The sequence below is a fragment of the Geotrypetes seraphini genome, chromosome 1 (genome assembly GCF_902459505.1).
Source record: "Geotrypetes seraphini chromosome 1, aGeoSer1.1, whole genome shotgun sequence".
Taxonomy (NCBI): Eukaryota; Metazoa; Chordata; class Amphibia; order Gymnophiona; family Dermophiidae; genus Geotrypetes; species Geotrypetes seraphini.
In genome coordinates this window covers 322,209,820-322,225,074 of record NC_047084.1, presented here as the reverse complement: position 1 = coordinate 322,225,074, position 15,255 = coordinate 322,209,820, and the positions used below count along the sequence as shown (strand labels likewise).

General features: G+C 41.8%; 1 protein-coding gene across 4 annotated transcripts in view; it reads right to left on the bottom strand.

Annotated features, from left to right (window-relative positions):
* Positions 1 to 15,255, bottom strand: part of PPP3CA (protein phosphatase 3 catalytic subunit alpha) — a 654,035-nt gene that overhangs the window by 26,103 nt on the left and 612,677 nt on the right. For all 4 annotated transcript variants that reach the window (XM_033956955.1, XM_033956965.1, XM_033956983.1 and 1 more), the window contains 2 exons: positions 12,553 to 12,637; positions 10,040 to 10,137 (listed from right to left, as the gene is read on the bottom strand). In XM_033956955.1, the coding sequence (XP_033812846.1) occupies positions 10,040 to 10,137; positions 12,553 to 12,637 (183 nt within the window). The remainder of the gene's footprint in view (positions 1 to 10,039; positions 10,138 to 12,552; positions 12,638 to 15,255) is intronic.

Here is a 15,255-nt window from a genome sequence, read left to right as displayed (position 1 = left end):
AGGATTCCATATACTAGGTGTTCAATCCCAACCCACAGTCTGGGTGTTGCAGAAATCCACATCTTTTCTGAACACATGCTCCACCCCCTTAGCCTAAGATGTTAGCAAACAATCCTAGTTCACTTCCAAAGCCAAGGACATACCTGCAAATCCAGGACAAGGGGGGGGGGGGTTGGTATGGGGGAGAATCCCCAGGCACAAAGGCAACTCAGAAAAACATTGAGGAACAATGTATCACTGACCTGCAGTGTGAAGTGAGCACCCCAAGAAAGACTTTCAGTAATGCATATACTCACAGAAACTCCCCACAGAAACTCCCAACTGGCTGAAAAAACTTCAAACTTGTAATGAGAGTGACCGAGGCAGAAAGGAGCAGGCTACTTCAAACAGCTGAGTGAAGACAGAGTGTGGATCATATAGAATCCTTCAGGGACTAACAGAAAGAAGATTATCGAAGGTATAAACCTAATCTTCCATTCTGTTACGTCCCTTCTGGATTCCATATGCTAGGTGATGTACCAAAGCCACAGTAGCTAGGGAGGACCAGAAGGGCCTGCCCTCAAACCCAAGGTCCTGAAAAATGGCATCAGAACATGCTGCCACAACAACTCGGTAAAACCAGGCAAAAGTTTGAAGAAAGGATCAAGAAACCGCCCTGCAAATTTTAATTTCATCAGGGTGAATCGCGCAAAATGCCCCCCATGATATAGCCACACTTTTCATTGAATGTTTTAAATGAGATCGGCGGCTGTTTGTGATAGGCGATGGAAGTCGCAGAATAGCGATCGAGGACATGGATGCCAGTCTACCATGGTGAGGCGCAGCAGTGAGAACAAAAAGGTGATCAGACAGGCTGAACTTTATTATCCTTTACAAATAAAGGAACAAGACTCTCCGGATGACTAAACTGCATAAGATCTGATCTGTGCGCTTCGAACCTGTTGGATGAAATGCCAGCAACCTAACCTCCTAAATGACTTGGAAAGCTGAGACCACCTGCAGCAAGAAGGAAGGTACAGTATGGAGGAAAACACCCGTGCCCAAAAAACAGAGAAAGGGTTCCCTGCACCAAAGAGCAGAAACTCAAAAATATACCATGCTGCGACAACGGTGACCACAAAACCCCATCTTGATCGTTAGGTCCAGAAGAAATTCATCCTTTAGTGGTTCAAAAGGCACTTCACCAAGGCCTTGTAAAACAATGTTGAGATTCTATGAAAGGAAAGGAAGATGCAAGGGAGGATGCAGACGAAGCACCTCCCTCATACACTTGGTCACATCTGAAAGAGCAGTAAGTGAACTAGCGCCTCAGTGCACTCGAAAACACACAAAGCCTGCAACCTGAACTGACAGGGAGGCCACTGCCAGACTTCTGTCTAAACCCTCCTGAAGGAAAGCCAGGGCTACCTAACTTGGAGCCTTCTCAGGCTCCACCTGATTCCTAGCACTCCACTGTGAGAAAGCCTACCAGGCTTTGGCAGAAGAAGCCATAGTAGAGGGTACTTCGGTGCAAAAGAGTCAAGATAACTACCTCCAAAGAACCGCACATCATTAAGGCTGAGCACTCAAGAGCCATGCCAGAAGACCAAAACGCTGAGAGATCTTCATGGACATTGATTCCTGACTGAGAAGATATCAATGAAAAGGGAGCCGGAGCATCTCGTCCCACCAAAGACATACGAGAACCGCATACCACAGGTGGTGAGGCCATTACAGAGCCACTAGAGCCACCAGGCTGGGATGCATCACTGTCCGGCAGAGGAATCCACCAACCAGAAGTCACGGAAGGAACATCAAACAGGAACTCATGAACCAGCCAGAGTCAAACCAAGGCATCTGGCCCTAGCTTCCGTGCTGATCATCGACCAAAAAGGTGCCCAGCCTTCGAGATCTCTGCCGAAGCCAACAAGATCCTCTGGGGCAAACAAAATAAGAGCAGATGAAATGGCTCCTGTGTGAGGAATCATGCTTCTAAGACCAGGAACTGTCAGCTGAGGAAGATTGCAGGAACATTGTCAACTCTGGCCCCAGACAGAATAAGCTCTTCCACCCAGTGGAATGCCGCCAATTTTTCTGGCCCAAGAGAGAGAGCACTAGAGTTCTCTTATGATGTACATATGTCACCGCCATGGTGTTGAAGAAACTTGCACCATTGGGCTTTCTGAAGAAGCTGGAAAGTGAGTAGCACTAACCAAATTTCCCGAAGCTCCAGACGATAGGTCAACCAACGTTGCCAACCAGGAGTTCACTACTCCTGAATAGGGTGGGCCCCACAATGAGCCTGCAACCCAACAGGCTGGCATCCAGGATAAGAGTATCTACTTGGAAATCTGAAGATGCCAGCCATTGTCAAGAGCCACTCCCTGTAGCCACCAGTTCAAATTGCTGCTAGCTGGCTCCATCCAGGAGAGTGGCCTCGGAAGGGGGAAAAACTCAGCAGAGATCACCAAGATATGAGGGACCCCTGTCAAGGGTGCATGGGTGCTCTGGCCCAGGGGATCACCTTTAAGGAAGCTATCCAAGACCCCAGAACTTGCAGATTAAACCAGGCCAAGAGAGCCAGTCAGTCCAAGAGAATTCAAATCTGTTGACAAAGGTTCTGTCTACTTGCCCTGAGAAGAAACACACGACCCTGTCTGGAGACAAAGAGAAGCCCCAGAAAATCCAGGGACTGGGAGGACCCCAAACATCCCTTACTGAACTTGCCAACGCCTGCAGCAGAGACACTACCATCTCCACCATGCCTTCATACACCCAACGAGATGGAGCCCAGAGCACCCACTGTCCCAGGGAGTGTGGATGTGGACCCCCTGCTGACTGAAATCCACCTCAACTACAATCATTTTGATGAAAGTGCGGGAGCCATCGTGAGGCCAAGGGGCAGAGCTGCGAACTTGAAATGGAGTTACAGAACATGGAAATGCTGCGTTGCTCTGGGCAGAATGAATTATGGAGGTAAACACTAAACACTCCCCTGGAGACATCATCTAGCACCGTGTACTTTGTTGTCCATTCGGAAAAAAGAGAATTCACAAGAAGTGGGTGACCGACAGTAGAACCTGAATATGTCTTCAATTCTCTGAGACTTTCTGGCACGAGGAAGCATATTCATGGACTGGAATAGGTTCCAGCATCCTGAAGACTAAGAGGCACTACAGAATATCACAGACCCTGGACTCTGTTGCTTTCGACTTGCCGGAGTCCAGAAACCAAGCCGGAGACAGGCAAAGGAGGCCTAATAAGTGTAAAATGCTTTCTTTGTATAGATGCTTTTGACCGCTGGGCTTTTATAGTTAGGTCACACTTTTTAATTCCAGCGTTTGATCTTTTTTTTTTTTTTTATCCCTCCCTATTGTTATATCCCTTACGCGTCTCATTTACTATCATACATTGTATTTCTTCCCCCACTTCCCTTTCGGTCCTGTTTATGTTATGTGATTTGTCTATGTTATTTGTATTGACTCCCCAAATATGGTGATGTATTATTTTTATTAGATTTGTTCATCGCTTTGCATTAAGATTAAGCGATTCATCAAATTTTAAATAAAACTTGAAAACTTGTATGATGAAAGTCGAGTCCACTCCTGACAAAATGGTAGAAGACAGCCTGCAAGTGAGGAAGCCACGCCCGCCCCAGGCGACATCAGTGCTTCCTTATTTATATTTTTTGTGAGGCGTAGCTACTGCACAGGAGTCTGAGGATGCCTGGAATTGGAACCATGGAAACATGGGCGTAACCCTGGGAATGTCTCTAGGAGGAAAAACCCGAGTATCCCCGATGATACCTGTAGGAGGAATAAAGAGAAATACGATCCCCTTCCAACGTCCAGTGAAACTGGTTCACAGGGAGCAACATAGGGCGGCATTGACAACAACTGAGTAGAGATCATCCAGACCTATGCCAACAAAAATCCGGCCCTTCAAAGGACGGCTGATGAAGGAGATCCTCGAGGCAATGCCCTCATATAAAGACAGATCCAAAGAGTTCAGAGCTCAGCCCCTGCACCAGCAGAACATGTACTAAGAACCTGAATGAGATCATATAGGTTGCCCGGCACTGCAGCCACACCAACCAGTACCAGTGGAGGACAGGCATGCACCTCCACAGAGGATGCATTGCGTAGGCTGGAATGACAGGCACACGCCATAAAGGAAGTGGCCACCGCCACTTGGCTACCTGAGGATGCTAGAAAATGATATTTTGTATCATAACAGCCCTTCTGCAATCCTGAGAGTCCTGAAACTTCACTCCCCATCACTAGGGAGGGCTGCATGCTGGAAAACCTGCACCACAGCAAAATCTACCTCAGGCTGTGCAAACCTGCCACAAAGCATGATTCAGGTAATAATGCATAGACATAGCTTTAGCAGATTGGAAAAAGCCTTCCAGGGATCACATTTTCTGAAACCAGACCCAGGAGCTGTGGACAGAATTGGAAAGGCACAGGAGAACAGTCCAGGACCGAAGTCTGGAAAAAGGAAAATCCAAATGGAGCTCTTTCAGAGCATCAGCCGTAAAGAGGCGGACAGAAGCCCGCTGAAAATGTGAAGAAGGATCAGCACCTCCAAATCCAGACGCTCAGGGTGGCCGAGGAGACCAGTTCAGCAAAGGCATCAGCCGGATCCAAATTAAATACAGTAGCAGGAGACAGAAGAAACATAAAATCTACATAGCAACTACTGCAATCGAGGTCTGGCATGGCCAGACAAGAGAGCTCCTGAACAGGAAGCTTCACCACAGACACCATGCACCAGAAAAGCATCCGCTAGTTGCATCAAACGAGCAGGATCTGAGGATATGCTCTTAAGAGGAGCTGAATAAAATCTAGTGAAAATGGCTTCTCCACAACCATGGCAGGGTACTGTTGAGGTACATGCGTAGTGTCCCCAGACTCAGAACGCAGGCGTACTGCACCAGCCTCCAGAACAGTCTCTGGGCAAGATTTTCATCAGAAGGCATGGACTTAGGCTGGCTCCCCAGCCCAAGAGGACATGGAGGAAATGAAGTCTGAAGCTTCTGCCCCCTCTCCTGGTGTGCTACAGCACATGGTATACAATCACTGATCTGGCACCCATCCAGCAGAAATAAAAGTCCTTTTCTCTGACGGGACCATCGTGAAAGGGTCTCAAGGCATAGAAGTAACCAAAATGAATTATATGTGAACTTTAAGCAAAAAAAAAAAAAAAAAAAAAGAAACAGAAGCAGAGCAACTGCAAGAGACGTTTGCTTGGACTGCTTGCAGAAATTGAAACTAGGGCTGTTTGCTAACTCTCAGGCTAAGGGGGTGGAGCATGTGTTCAGAAAAGATGTAGATTTCTGCAACACCCAGACTGCGGGTTGGGATTGAACACCTAGCATATGGAATCCTGAAGGGACATAACAGAATCAAGATTAGATTAAATGAAATATTAGTCAAGAGTACATACACATAATGAAACAGCACCCCTAGTACGCCACTGGATTTTAATGAACCATTGCCTATAGGACTTAAAGTGGCGCATTATAGATACGGTGAAAGTGAGAAGGGAGGGAGGGAATTTTGAGAAAATTCTTAACTTAAAAGAATTGAGTTGGATCTTTGATTTAAATACCGTAATACTGAATGGCTTGATTGAAACTGTAGAATGGATATCAGTGGTAGATTAAATAAGTTGGCACTTTTAAAGAATGTTAAGTTCCTGCAAAGTATATTTCTGGTATGTGCAGCTTTAAGAAAAATGCCTGCGTCTGTTGTAAACTGGCGTTGGTGATGACACCAAGGGGTTTCCTTTAAGAGAATACAAATTTGAATGTCGCTACTATTTTATACAGAATGGCGGCAGCTTTCATGTGTTGAGAAGCAGACAGGTTGAACACCGACAGGTAAGAGGATGTTTACTGAAACCAAAATAGTGAATGTATAATGATAAACAGGGATGCAAGAACCTCATTTTAATTTATATACTTTTGTTGCAGCGTGACCATTAAAATTACATCCCCAACCCTGAGGAAGCAATTGAAACATGTCGGGAGGGATGTTGTTTCATGAAAAGCTAAGTTAAATTTTATATTTGACAAAAAGGAGAAAATAAACCAAATGAAAAAGGATCGATGAGGAATAGAGCCATCAGCGAGTTATGGTACTCATATGGCAATCTGAAGATCTGCTTTAAGAAAACAGAGTGTTCTTGTAAGTATACAGTTATGCAGGCAGCAAGTACAGATCTAAATAAAATGTCTTTTATGTGAGTAATTCTTGAAAGTATATGGTTATTCCATATTTCTTAATGGTGGTTACCATATACCTGGAAAATTTTCAATGTTGGCATTGGTGACTGCTCCGAGTCACGTAGAGAGTTACCACAGGGATCCCTTCCAGGTCTGTGGTAATCCCACAGGGATGGACACAGATCCTGCAGAGCTTCTACGGAATTATAGTTCTAGGCCATTCTACCTATCTTTTCCTGGTGTTGCATCCACCATCTCTTCGCTGCTCAGGGAGTGGGACTGGGAGGCCTCACTCATCAACTGCCAGGCGCGTGTATGTGGTGACTGGTGGTTGGTGAGTATGACCTCTAGCCCCCACCCCCTGACACAGTTACTTCTTTATTTCATGGGTTATGCATGGAGATGGAGGAGATTCTAGTGGAGACAAGTTAGATTCCCGCTGGGGACAGGTGAAATTTCTGTCCCTGTGCAACTTTCTGTCACACATAACTGTTAGCTAATTTTTTGTCTGGACGAGCTTTGGAGGAGAGCTTAAGGGAGTAATTATGCTTTCCTCTCTGGAGTTAAAAACTACTTTGATATTTTTTAACAATGAAGTTTTTGCATTTAAGGTTCACTGGCACCCCTTACATATAAGTAAAAAAATTACTGCCTATAAGTGTAAGTGCCACTACTGACACATGCTGTTCTTTATTAGTACATATTTTATTTTCCAAAACATCATTCCTGTTGTACTTGCCACCAAATACCCCTATTTTTCCTATGGTCCGACACATATTTTACAACTGGTTCTATGTTCAGCGAGCCTTTTGTAAAATACATAGCAAATTTTGAACACACTGTACAGTTTTAGGCTGGATATCTTCTCTTGGAATGTTATACTATTGGATGCCTAATGTTTAGTTAAGAATGCCTTTAACATTGACAGTACAAATAAAAAGGGTATTTTTTTTCCTTTACATTTCAGTTTTATTTCTACATATCTTGAAGAGTGGACTAACACAGCCACCGCACCATTTAATACATTAGCGATTCTGTATACTGTTGTAGGACACTAAAAGCTGAGAAAGCAACAAGGCAAATGATCCACCAAAGAATCCAAAGTGGAACAAAGCAATTAGCAAACAATCTGGAGATAATATCAGATTTATTCAAGGTGCTCCTAGCGACAATGCCTGACGCGTTTTGCCAAATAAGGCTGCTTCAGGGACATTTAACTGTGACAATAAAACAAAGTATGTGTGCAAATTCAAACACTATCATTAAAAATACAATCAGAATTTAATAAAAACATCTGAATAAAACAGATCGTGTAAAAACATATCAAAGTCTGTAAACGCATCAGGATGGCTTATTTGCTTTGTTACATCAGGATTTCAAATTGTTTTGAAAGGGCTCCTTTTATGAAGGTGCGCTAGCGTTTTTAGCACACGCTAGCCAAAAAACTACCACTGCTCATGAGGAGGTGGTAGCGGCTAGCACGCGCTATTCCGCGCATTAAGGCTTTAACGCGCCTTCGTAAAAGGAACCCTAAAAGTCTACATTCTTGTAAACCCCATAACTTCTTTTTTTTAAGTTTTGAGAATTTTTTCATATGTTCCTCAACATTTTTTAAGATCGTTATAGATCCCGAGATCCCTTCCTTGGCTGGAACGCATTCTTTCGAGAGATGTAAGTTCCACCAAATTATAACATTTTAAAAGGTTTTTTTTAAAAAAAATAGGTTTAAGTTCATATTTCAAAGCATTTTAGGTAGTTATGAATTTTTAAACATCTCAGGATGATTTTTAGTGATTTGTTTTTGAAAATTTACAGTGGTTTTCAGCATGAGGAGTGGCCTAGTGGTAAAGCTGCTGCCTCTGCACTCAGAGGTTGTGGGATCAAATCCTAGGAAAGCTCTTTGTGACCCTGGGCAAGTCACTTCATTTTCCATTACCCCAGGTACAAAAGTTCCACTGAGTTAACTCATCAGTGATCATGATTATTCATGGCATCAGGCTTTCACTACTTAAGCCTGATTGTGTGAACATGGTGGCCTGTTTGTTGTTTGACAGAAATGGGAGAAAATGATTGTTTAATGTAATAATTGTATAGTGAATAGTGTGTTTTGTGCAGTTTTTCTGATTTACCATTTGTATTGAAGTTTGAAAATCAATAAAGATTAAAAAAAAAAAAGAAATTAAGGAGACTGAGTATGCTTTCCTTGTTCTTGTTTTTAATTTAATAATTTTTTTGTTAATCTTCAGAAACACTGTAATATTATTAGTCAAGTCTGGATATGCCCTTGTTTTTGTTTTTTTTATTTTGAGACAGCATTGCATTGCATTGTTCCTTTGCATCAGCTTGCTTCTATTCCTTATGGAATCTGCTTCTGATCCCAGCTAGGTAAGCCATCCTTTTATAGACTTTGATATGTTTTTCTATGGTCTGTTTTATTCAGATGTTTTTATAAAATTCTGATGGCATTTTTTTAACGCTACCGCAGCTTAGGGCTCCTTTTACAAAGGTGTGCTAGTGTTTTTAGCGCACGCACCAGATTAGCATGTGCTATAGTGTACGCTACCTGAAAAACTACCGCCTGCTCAAGAGGAGGCGGTAGCGGCTAGCGCGTGCTATTCCGTGTGCTAAGGCCCTAACGCACCTTTGTAAAAGGAGCCCTTAGTAAAAGGAGCCCTTTGTTTTATTGTCACAGTTAAATGCCCCTGAAGCAGCCTCAGCCTCAGCAAAACACATCGGGCACTGTTGCTGGGAGCACTTTCCGAGTTTATTTAGCATTTGATATCCCGCATTGGCAATACATCTATGCGGTTTACAATTAATTCTACAAAAAAGCACTAAAATAAAATGAAATTAAAAGATAGAAATACAAAATTGATAGTAAAATAAATGAAATAATATAGTAAAAGAATAAATGAAATAAAATAGTAAAAGCTGATTTTGTGCTCTTAAATTCAGATTAATCCCTGCAAAGCTCTGCATAGCATGCTATGGAATCTTATTATCTGATATTATCTCTAGATTGTCTGCTGATTGTTTTGTTTCACGTTGGACACTAAAGACCTCCACTGTATTTCTGATTCACATTAGAGAATGACACGGGGACCAATTTTTCCCCGTCCGCACGGGAATTCATTTTCCCGCCCCATCCTGGATAGTTCTTTTCCTGTCCCTGCCACATTTTTTGCACAAGCCTCAAACACTAAAATCATAAGTGTTCGAGGCTTGTGCGGTTAAGGCAGAGCTTACAGGAATGGGGCAGGGCAAAGACAGTGATAAAACTCGCAGGGACGGGACAGGGAAATTGAGTTCCTGCAGGGACGGGGGAAAAATGTGTCCCCGTGTCATTCTCTAATTCATATATCATTAATTAAAATTAATTACAAAAAGGTAGTTGAATTCTAGGGACATCGTACATACAGTTCTGAATGAAAATGATGAGACGGAAGTACAACATCTGGGTTTCATGGTCTAGTGATGATTTCACTTAAAAAGGTAAGAAATATTTATTCTCATTGGAAGAAACTTTTCATGTGTTTTATTCCCTGTTATTTATGTTTATAGCGCTACTAAATGCTTGCAGCGCTGTACATTAAATAAGAGGGATTCTTTGACCATTGTATCATAAAGAGGATTTAACCTATTTCATACTTGCAGAAAAGTTAATGCCAATGTCCAAAGAATTGTAGGGTAGAATTACATATTGTTACTCCTCTAGAGAAAAGATTGTGAGCTAATATTTGATTTCTGAAAAGTTTGTGACTGTCATTCCTGTTTTGGTAATGTTGGATGAGAAAGGAATAAAGACAGACATGCACAGAAAATTGCACTTACCACTTTGCAATGTTTGTTTTCCCCCAGAGAGCACCCCACTGGGCAGCATTCCAGTCGGAGTCAATCCTTTAAGTGTCAGCACACTCTCACTCTCTTCTCTGCAAAGTAAGGAAGAGGAAAAAAATAATTATATTCAGGAAATGCAACACCAATTATAAATGCGACACACAGGAAAAAAAGGAATCAAATCTCTTCTAGAGCAGGGAAACATTTAAGCACTTCATTGCAGAATAAAACATTACACAAGCCATCAGTTGTATCTCAGCTAAGCGAGTGTAAATGCAAGGCCTGGTCATTCTGGCATGCAAATGAGTATTAATTACATATGCTAAAAGAAAAAATAGCATTAAGACACGAGAGAGAAATGGTTTATATTCTCCTCTGGTGACAATCCAAGAAAAACATTGAAGTGACATCGAAGTGTATATAAAATGATGTAATAATCTGCAGTCCTTTAAAAGAAAGGTGCGGAACTGCAAAGATGCACATGGGAAGTAACAGAATGCACCTTGCACCTATCAGACATTTCAGACCTGCTGGTAGCATTAGCAAGAGGGTCACACACTACTTCTTCATAATCCCCTTAATCCAGATGGTTCATATTGGTTATGAAATTATACAGTTGTATTTCAATATGATATACCAGTAGTTTGTACTATTGCTCTAAATGTGGATATAGGAAAATTCGAAGAAATTGAAGGGTGCAGCTTGAAGAGCTGAAAAACTGACTTAAATGAGTTTGACTGCTTATTGTATACTGTACCCATCTCACCTGACCTTACATTCACTACATATCATTGTTCTTTCCTGTACTACATGAACAAGTTTGAAAGATAAGTGACTGTAGTGGACCTTTACCTGTGGCTTGCCATTATTGCATCCTAGAAATAAACCAATTATATGGACTACAATAATCATAGCCTAAGGAGCAGGAGGCAATATGATAAATTAAAATAGTCAGGGATTGCAAACCAAAAGGCAGAATTTAGTAGAACATAGAGGAGTTGTAAACCCTGAATCATGCATTGTGATCAGTGGGACTTAATAATCAGTTTCTGTTTACACAGAGCATTGTACTCAGACCTATAACGTATTGTAATGCTATAACATCATCACCAACCACTAGACCTCATGACAGCAATTGGGTGTGCACATCAGTAACATGTCAAGCTAAATGAATGATTGTTTGGGAAAAATCATTATGTGTGTTTCATCTTACTATTCTTTTAGAAAATTAGTAAAAACGCAGTTGTTTGATTGATTTGTAACCTAAGGTGTTATTGTTTTAAATCTTTTTTGTTTATTATGTATTGCTGATGATTTGTACACGTCACTGATTGTCCAGTTTCTCTTACTGTAAACCGCCTTGAATTATTATGGCTTTGGCGGTATATAAGAATAAAGTTATTATTATTATTATTTATAATCTTTATTAATTTTCAAAACTAATACAAAGTACCATGAAGTATACAACATAAGCACTCAAACTCCATCAATATCATTACAGAAGAAAAATATCCCTCCCCTTCCTTTCAGCAATTCAATCAAGAAATAAACCAAAAAGATATCCCTCCACCCACCCACCTACCCTGGATATATATAAAAATAAACAGTAAATTAAATAAAGACAATTATGTTGAATTAACAAAGGATGTCAACGGCCCCCACACCAATTTAAATACTTTGCTATGCCCCCATGTATCCGCATTCTTTTCATATTTGTAACTTAAACATAAAGTTATTATTATTATTGTTAAACCCTCTTTTTACTATCTTAAGCTTAAAGTTCTTAGTTCCTGCTCTAAGATAACCAAGGCCGTTGCTTATTACTTTCAATCATCCAATGTGGCCGGCAGGAGTACGTTTATAGCCCAGAGAAGCGTTGCTAGAGAGACTTTTCCCTGACGCAGCGGGGGTGTATTGTATCCCGTAAAATGCAGGCCGCGTTGGATGATTGAAAGTAATAAGCACTTAGAGCAGGAGCTAAGCACTTTAAGATACAAAAAACTGGAAATGAAGTGAAGCAGTTTACAGCACAAATGCACTTTTCATTACAGCACTTTAAAGCATCAGTGCACTTTTTTTAAAGATAAGTACAAAAAATTTTTTGTCGGTTCTGTGTTCTGAAATGAGCTGCAGGTATTTTTAGTATTTATTGTAGCATGAATTGAGAGATTAATAGAAGATTAAAGAATAATAAATTAAAGAAATTAATCAATTGAGTAGGGAGGTGTGTTCAAGCCGGTGATGTAAGCAGGAGTAAGAACAGATTTGTCTGTGTCTTTGAGAAAAACCCGGAATGGGTAAAACTCCATGATCTGAGGCTTGTTCCCTTATTAAAATAATACCTTCAGTGTCATTTTGGCTTATATCGGTGGGGTTTTTTTTGTTTGATTTCATTAATAGGTAACCACCAGATTTTTTAGAGTTTATTGTTGTCATTTTTCATCAATACTGAAAATAATCTACTATAAATACTGCTGGAAGAGACAGAAAAAGGAATCAATTCCTACCTCAGTACAGAGAATACTCTTGCCATTTTGCCTATTGCTCTGATCTTGTTCCTTATAACCTCCTTTCGGGCTGCAGCTGTTGCTCCTATCAGAACAAAAACATACACATGAATCAAATGAAGGATTTAAACACTGCATATTTTTATTGCTTGATATACCACCTTTCTGGGGTACAATCAAAGAAGTTTATGCCAAACCATACAGGTATTTTCTTTCTCCCTTGTGGGCTCACAATCTAAGGACTCCTTTCACAAAGGCGCGCTAACGGTTTAACACACGTAATAGCGCGCGCTAAACCGCTGGACGCGCTAGCCGCTACTGCCTCCTCTTGAGCAGGTGGTAGTTTTTGGCCAGCGCAGGGGTTAGCGCGTGATGAAAAGTCACGCACGTTAACCCCGCTAGCGCGGCTTTGTAAAAGGATCCCTAAGTTTTGTACCTTGGGCAATGGAAAGTTAAGTGACTTGTCCAGAGTCACAAGTAATTGTAGTGGGAATCAAACCCAGTTCCCCTAGTTCTTAGCCCACTGCTCTAAGCTCTAGGCTACTCCTCCAATCCAAGCCACTATTTGGAGAATGTACCAACATTGAACGATTTGCTAAATTTATATATCATCATCACTCTGATTTATTTACTTTGAGGGGTTTTCAACCATTTCATGCTTCTTTGGGGAAGGGGCAAAAGCTCCACTTTAGACATTGCCCAAGCTCTGCCCCCATAATAAAAATAATACTAATTGTAATTCCATTTTTCCATTCATTTTTCATATATACACACAATATCTTATTAACAACACATAAGGGTTAACCACAAAATTAAACTACATAAAGCACACTGTATGCTTCTCAACATTTATTCCTACCAGAACACCTGATCTTGGTCACACATGCAGAACACAGATAATCCCTAAGCAAATATAAGACCACAAACTAAAAGTACTAATATACACAAATGAAACTCTAAGATGCCAGACTCTACATGCAGTATAACACCAGAGAAATAAAAAGACATTAATTTCTTCCTGAACAGTGCAGCAGATATAAATTCTCAAAACTGGCACATTTCAATCACTAAAGTGAAAATAAAATCATATTCCATACCTTTGTTGTCTGGCAATTTTATTTTTCTAATCATCTTTTCCTAGTCTCTCTGGTTGCACTTCCTTCTGTCTGTGCTCTTAACCATGTTTCCAGGGCCTTCTTATCTATTTGCTGTTTTTCTCTCCTTCTTCACTTTCTGTCCTACATCCATCTTTGACATTAACTTCTAACATTCAACTTTCTTCCATTTTTCTGCTTTCTTCTCAAAATCTATTTATTTTCCATGTCTTACCTTCCCTTCCCTTCCCATCTATCCATGTGTACCATCTTTTCCTTCGCCCCTCTTCCCATCTATCCATAAGAAGCATTACTTCTCTCTCTCTTCTCTACCACACCCATTGCTGTGTATCATCTCCGCCCTCTTTCTCCCTCTCCTGTGGTCTGACATTTCTGTCTTTCCCTTCCCCCTTCTATGATCTGGCATATTTCTCCTATCCTTCCCACAGCCTAGCATCTCCCTCCTCTCCCATTGTCTAGCATCTCTCTCTCCTTCCCTCCCTCTTCCTGTGGCCTAACATCTCTCTCCTTCCCCCACCTTTCTGTGGTCTGGTATCTCTCTCCTTCCCTTCCATTCCCTGATCTGGCATCTTTCTCTACTTTCCCTTCCAATGGTCTGACATCTCTCTCTCCCTCCTTCAATCACCCTTCTCCAGAAGCTGACATCTCTCCCTTCTTTGAGTCATCTCTCCTCCATCCCAATGTAATATTTCTTCATCCCTCCTATCCACCACTATCATGTCCAACAATTCTCCCTCTTACTTTCCCCATGTATACCATTTCTCGTTTCCTCCCACTCCACGCACCTTTGTCCAACAATTCTCTTTTTCTCTTCCCTCCCCCACAGGAAGCATCTCTCTTTCCCTCCTTTACCACCACCCCACCCATGCAGCATTTCTGTTTCCCTCCCTATTAATCCCCCAGCCCATGCAGCATCTGTCCATCCCAATACTATCCTAGCCCATGCAGCATCTGTCCTTCCCTACCTTCCCAATCCCCCAGCCCATGCAGTATCTGTCCTTTCCTCCCTTCTGAACCTCATCCTGTGAGCATCTGTTCTTCCCTGCCTTCCAAACCCCCAGCCCTTGTGGCATCTGTTCTTCCCTGCTTTCCTAATCCCCCAGTCCATGCAGCATCTATCCTTCCCTGTCTTCCAACTCCCTCCCAGCCCGTGCAGCATCTATCCTTCCCTGCCTTCCAATTCCTTCTCAACCTGTGCTGCATCTGTCCTTCCCTGCTTTCCCAACTCTTTCCTAGCACATGCAGCATCTGTCTTTCCCTGCCTTCCCAATTCCCCCCAGCCTATGCAGCATAGGTTTTCCCCTCCATCCACAACTCCAATCCCAGCCCCCCCCAGGGAAAAATGCTTGAGTACCTGAATAAATTCATGTAAACCATTCTGAACTCCCCTGGGAGAATGGTATAGAAAAAATTGAATTAAAAAAAAAAAAAAAAAGTGGGATCCAGTTCCCGACATCCTCACCTACCACTTCCCCGCCACTGTGATTTTAAATCTTCAATAAGCCGGCAGCAGCAACAAAGCGAGCCTGCTGCCATCGGCCTGCCCTTGAAGTCTTCATTCTGCAGCAACTTCCTCGTCCCGCATATG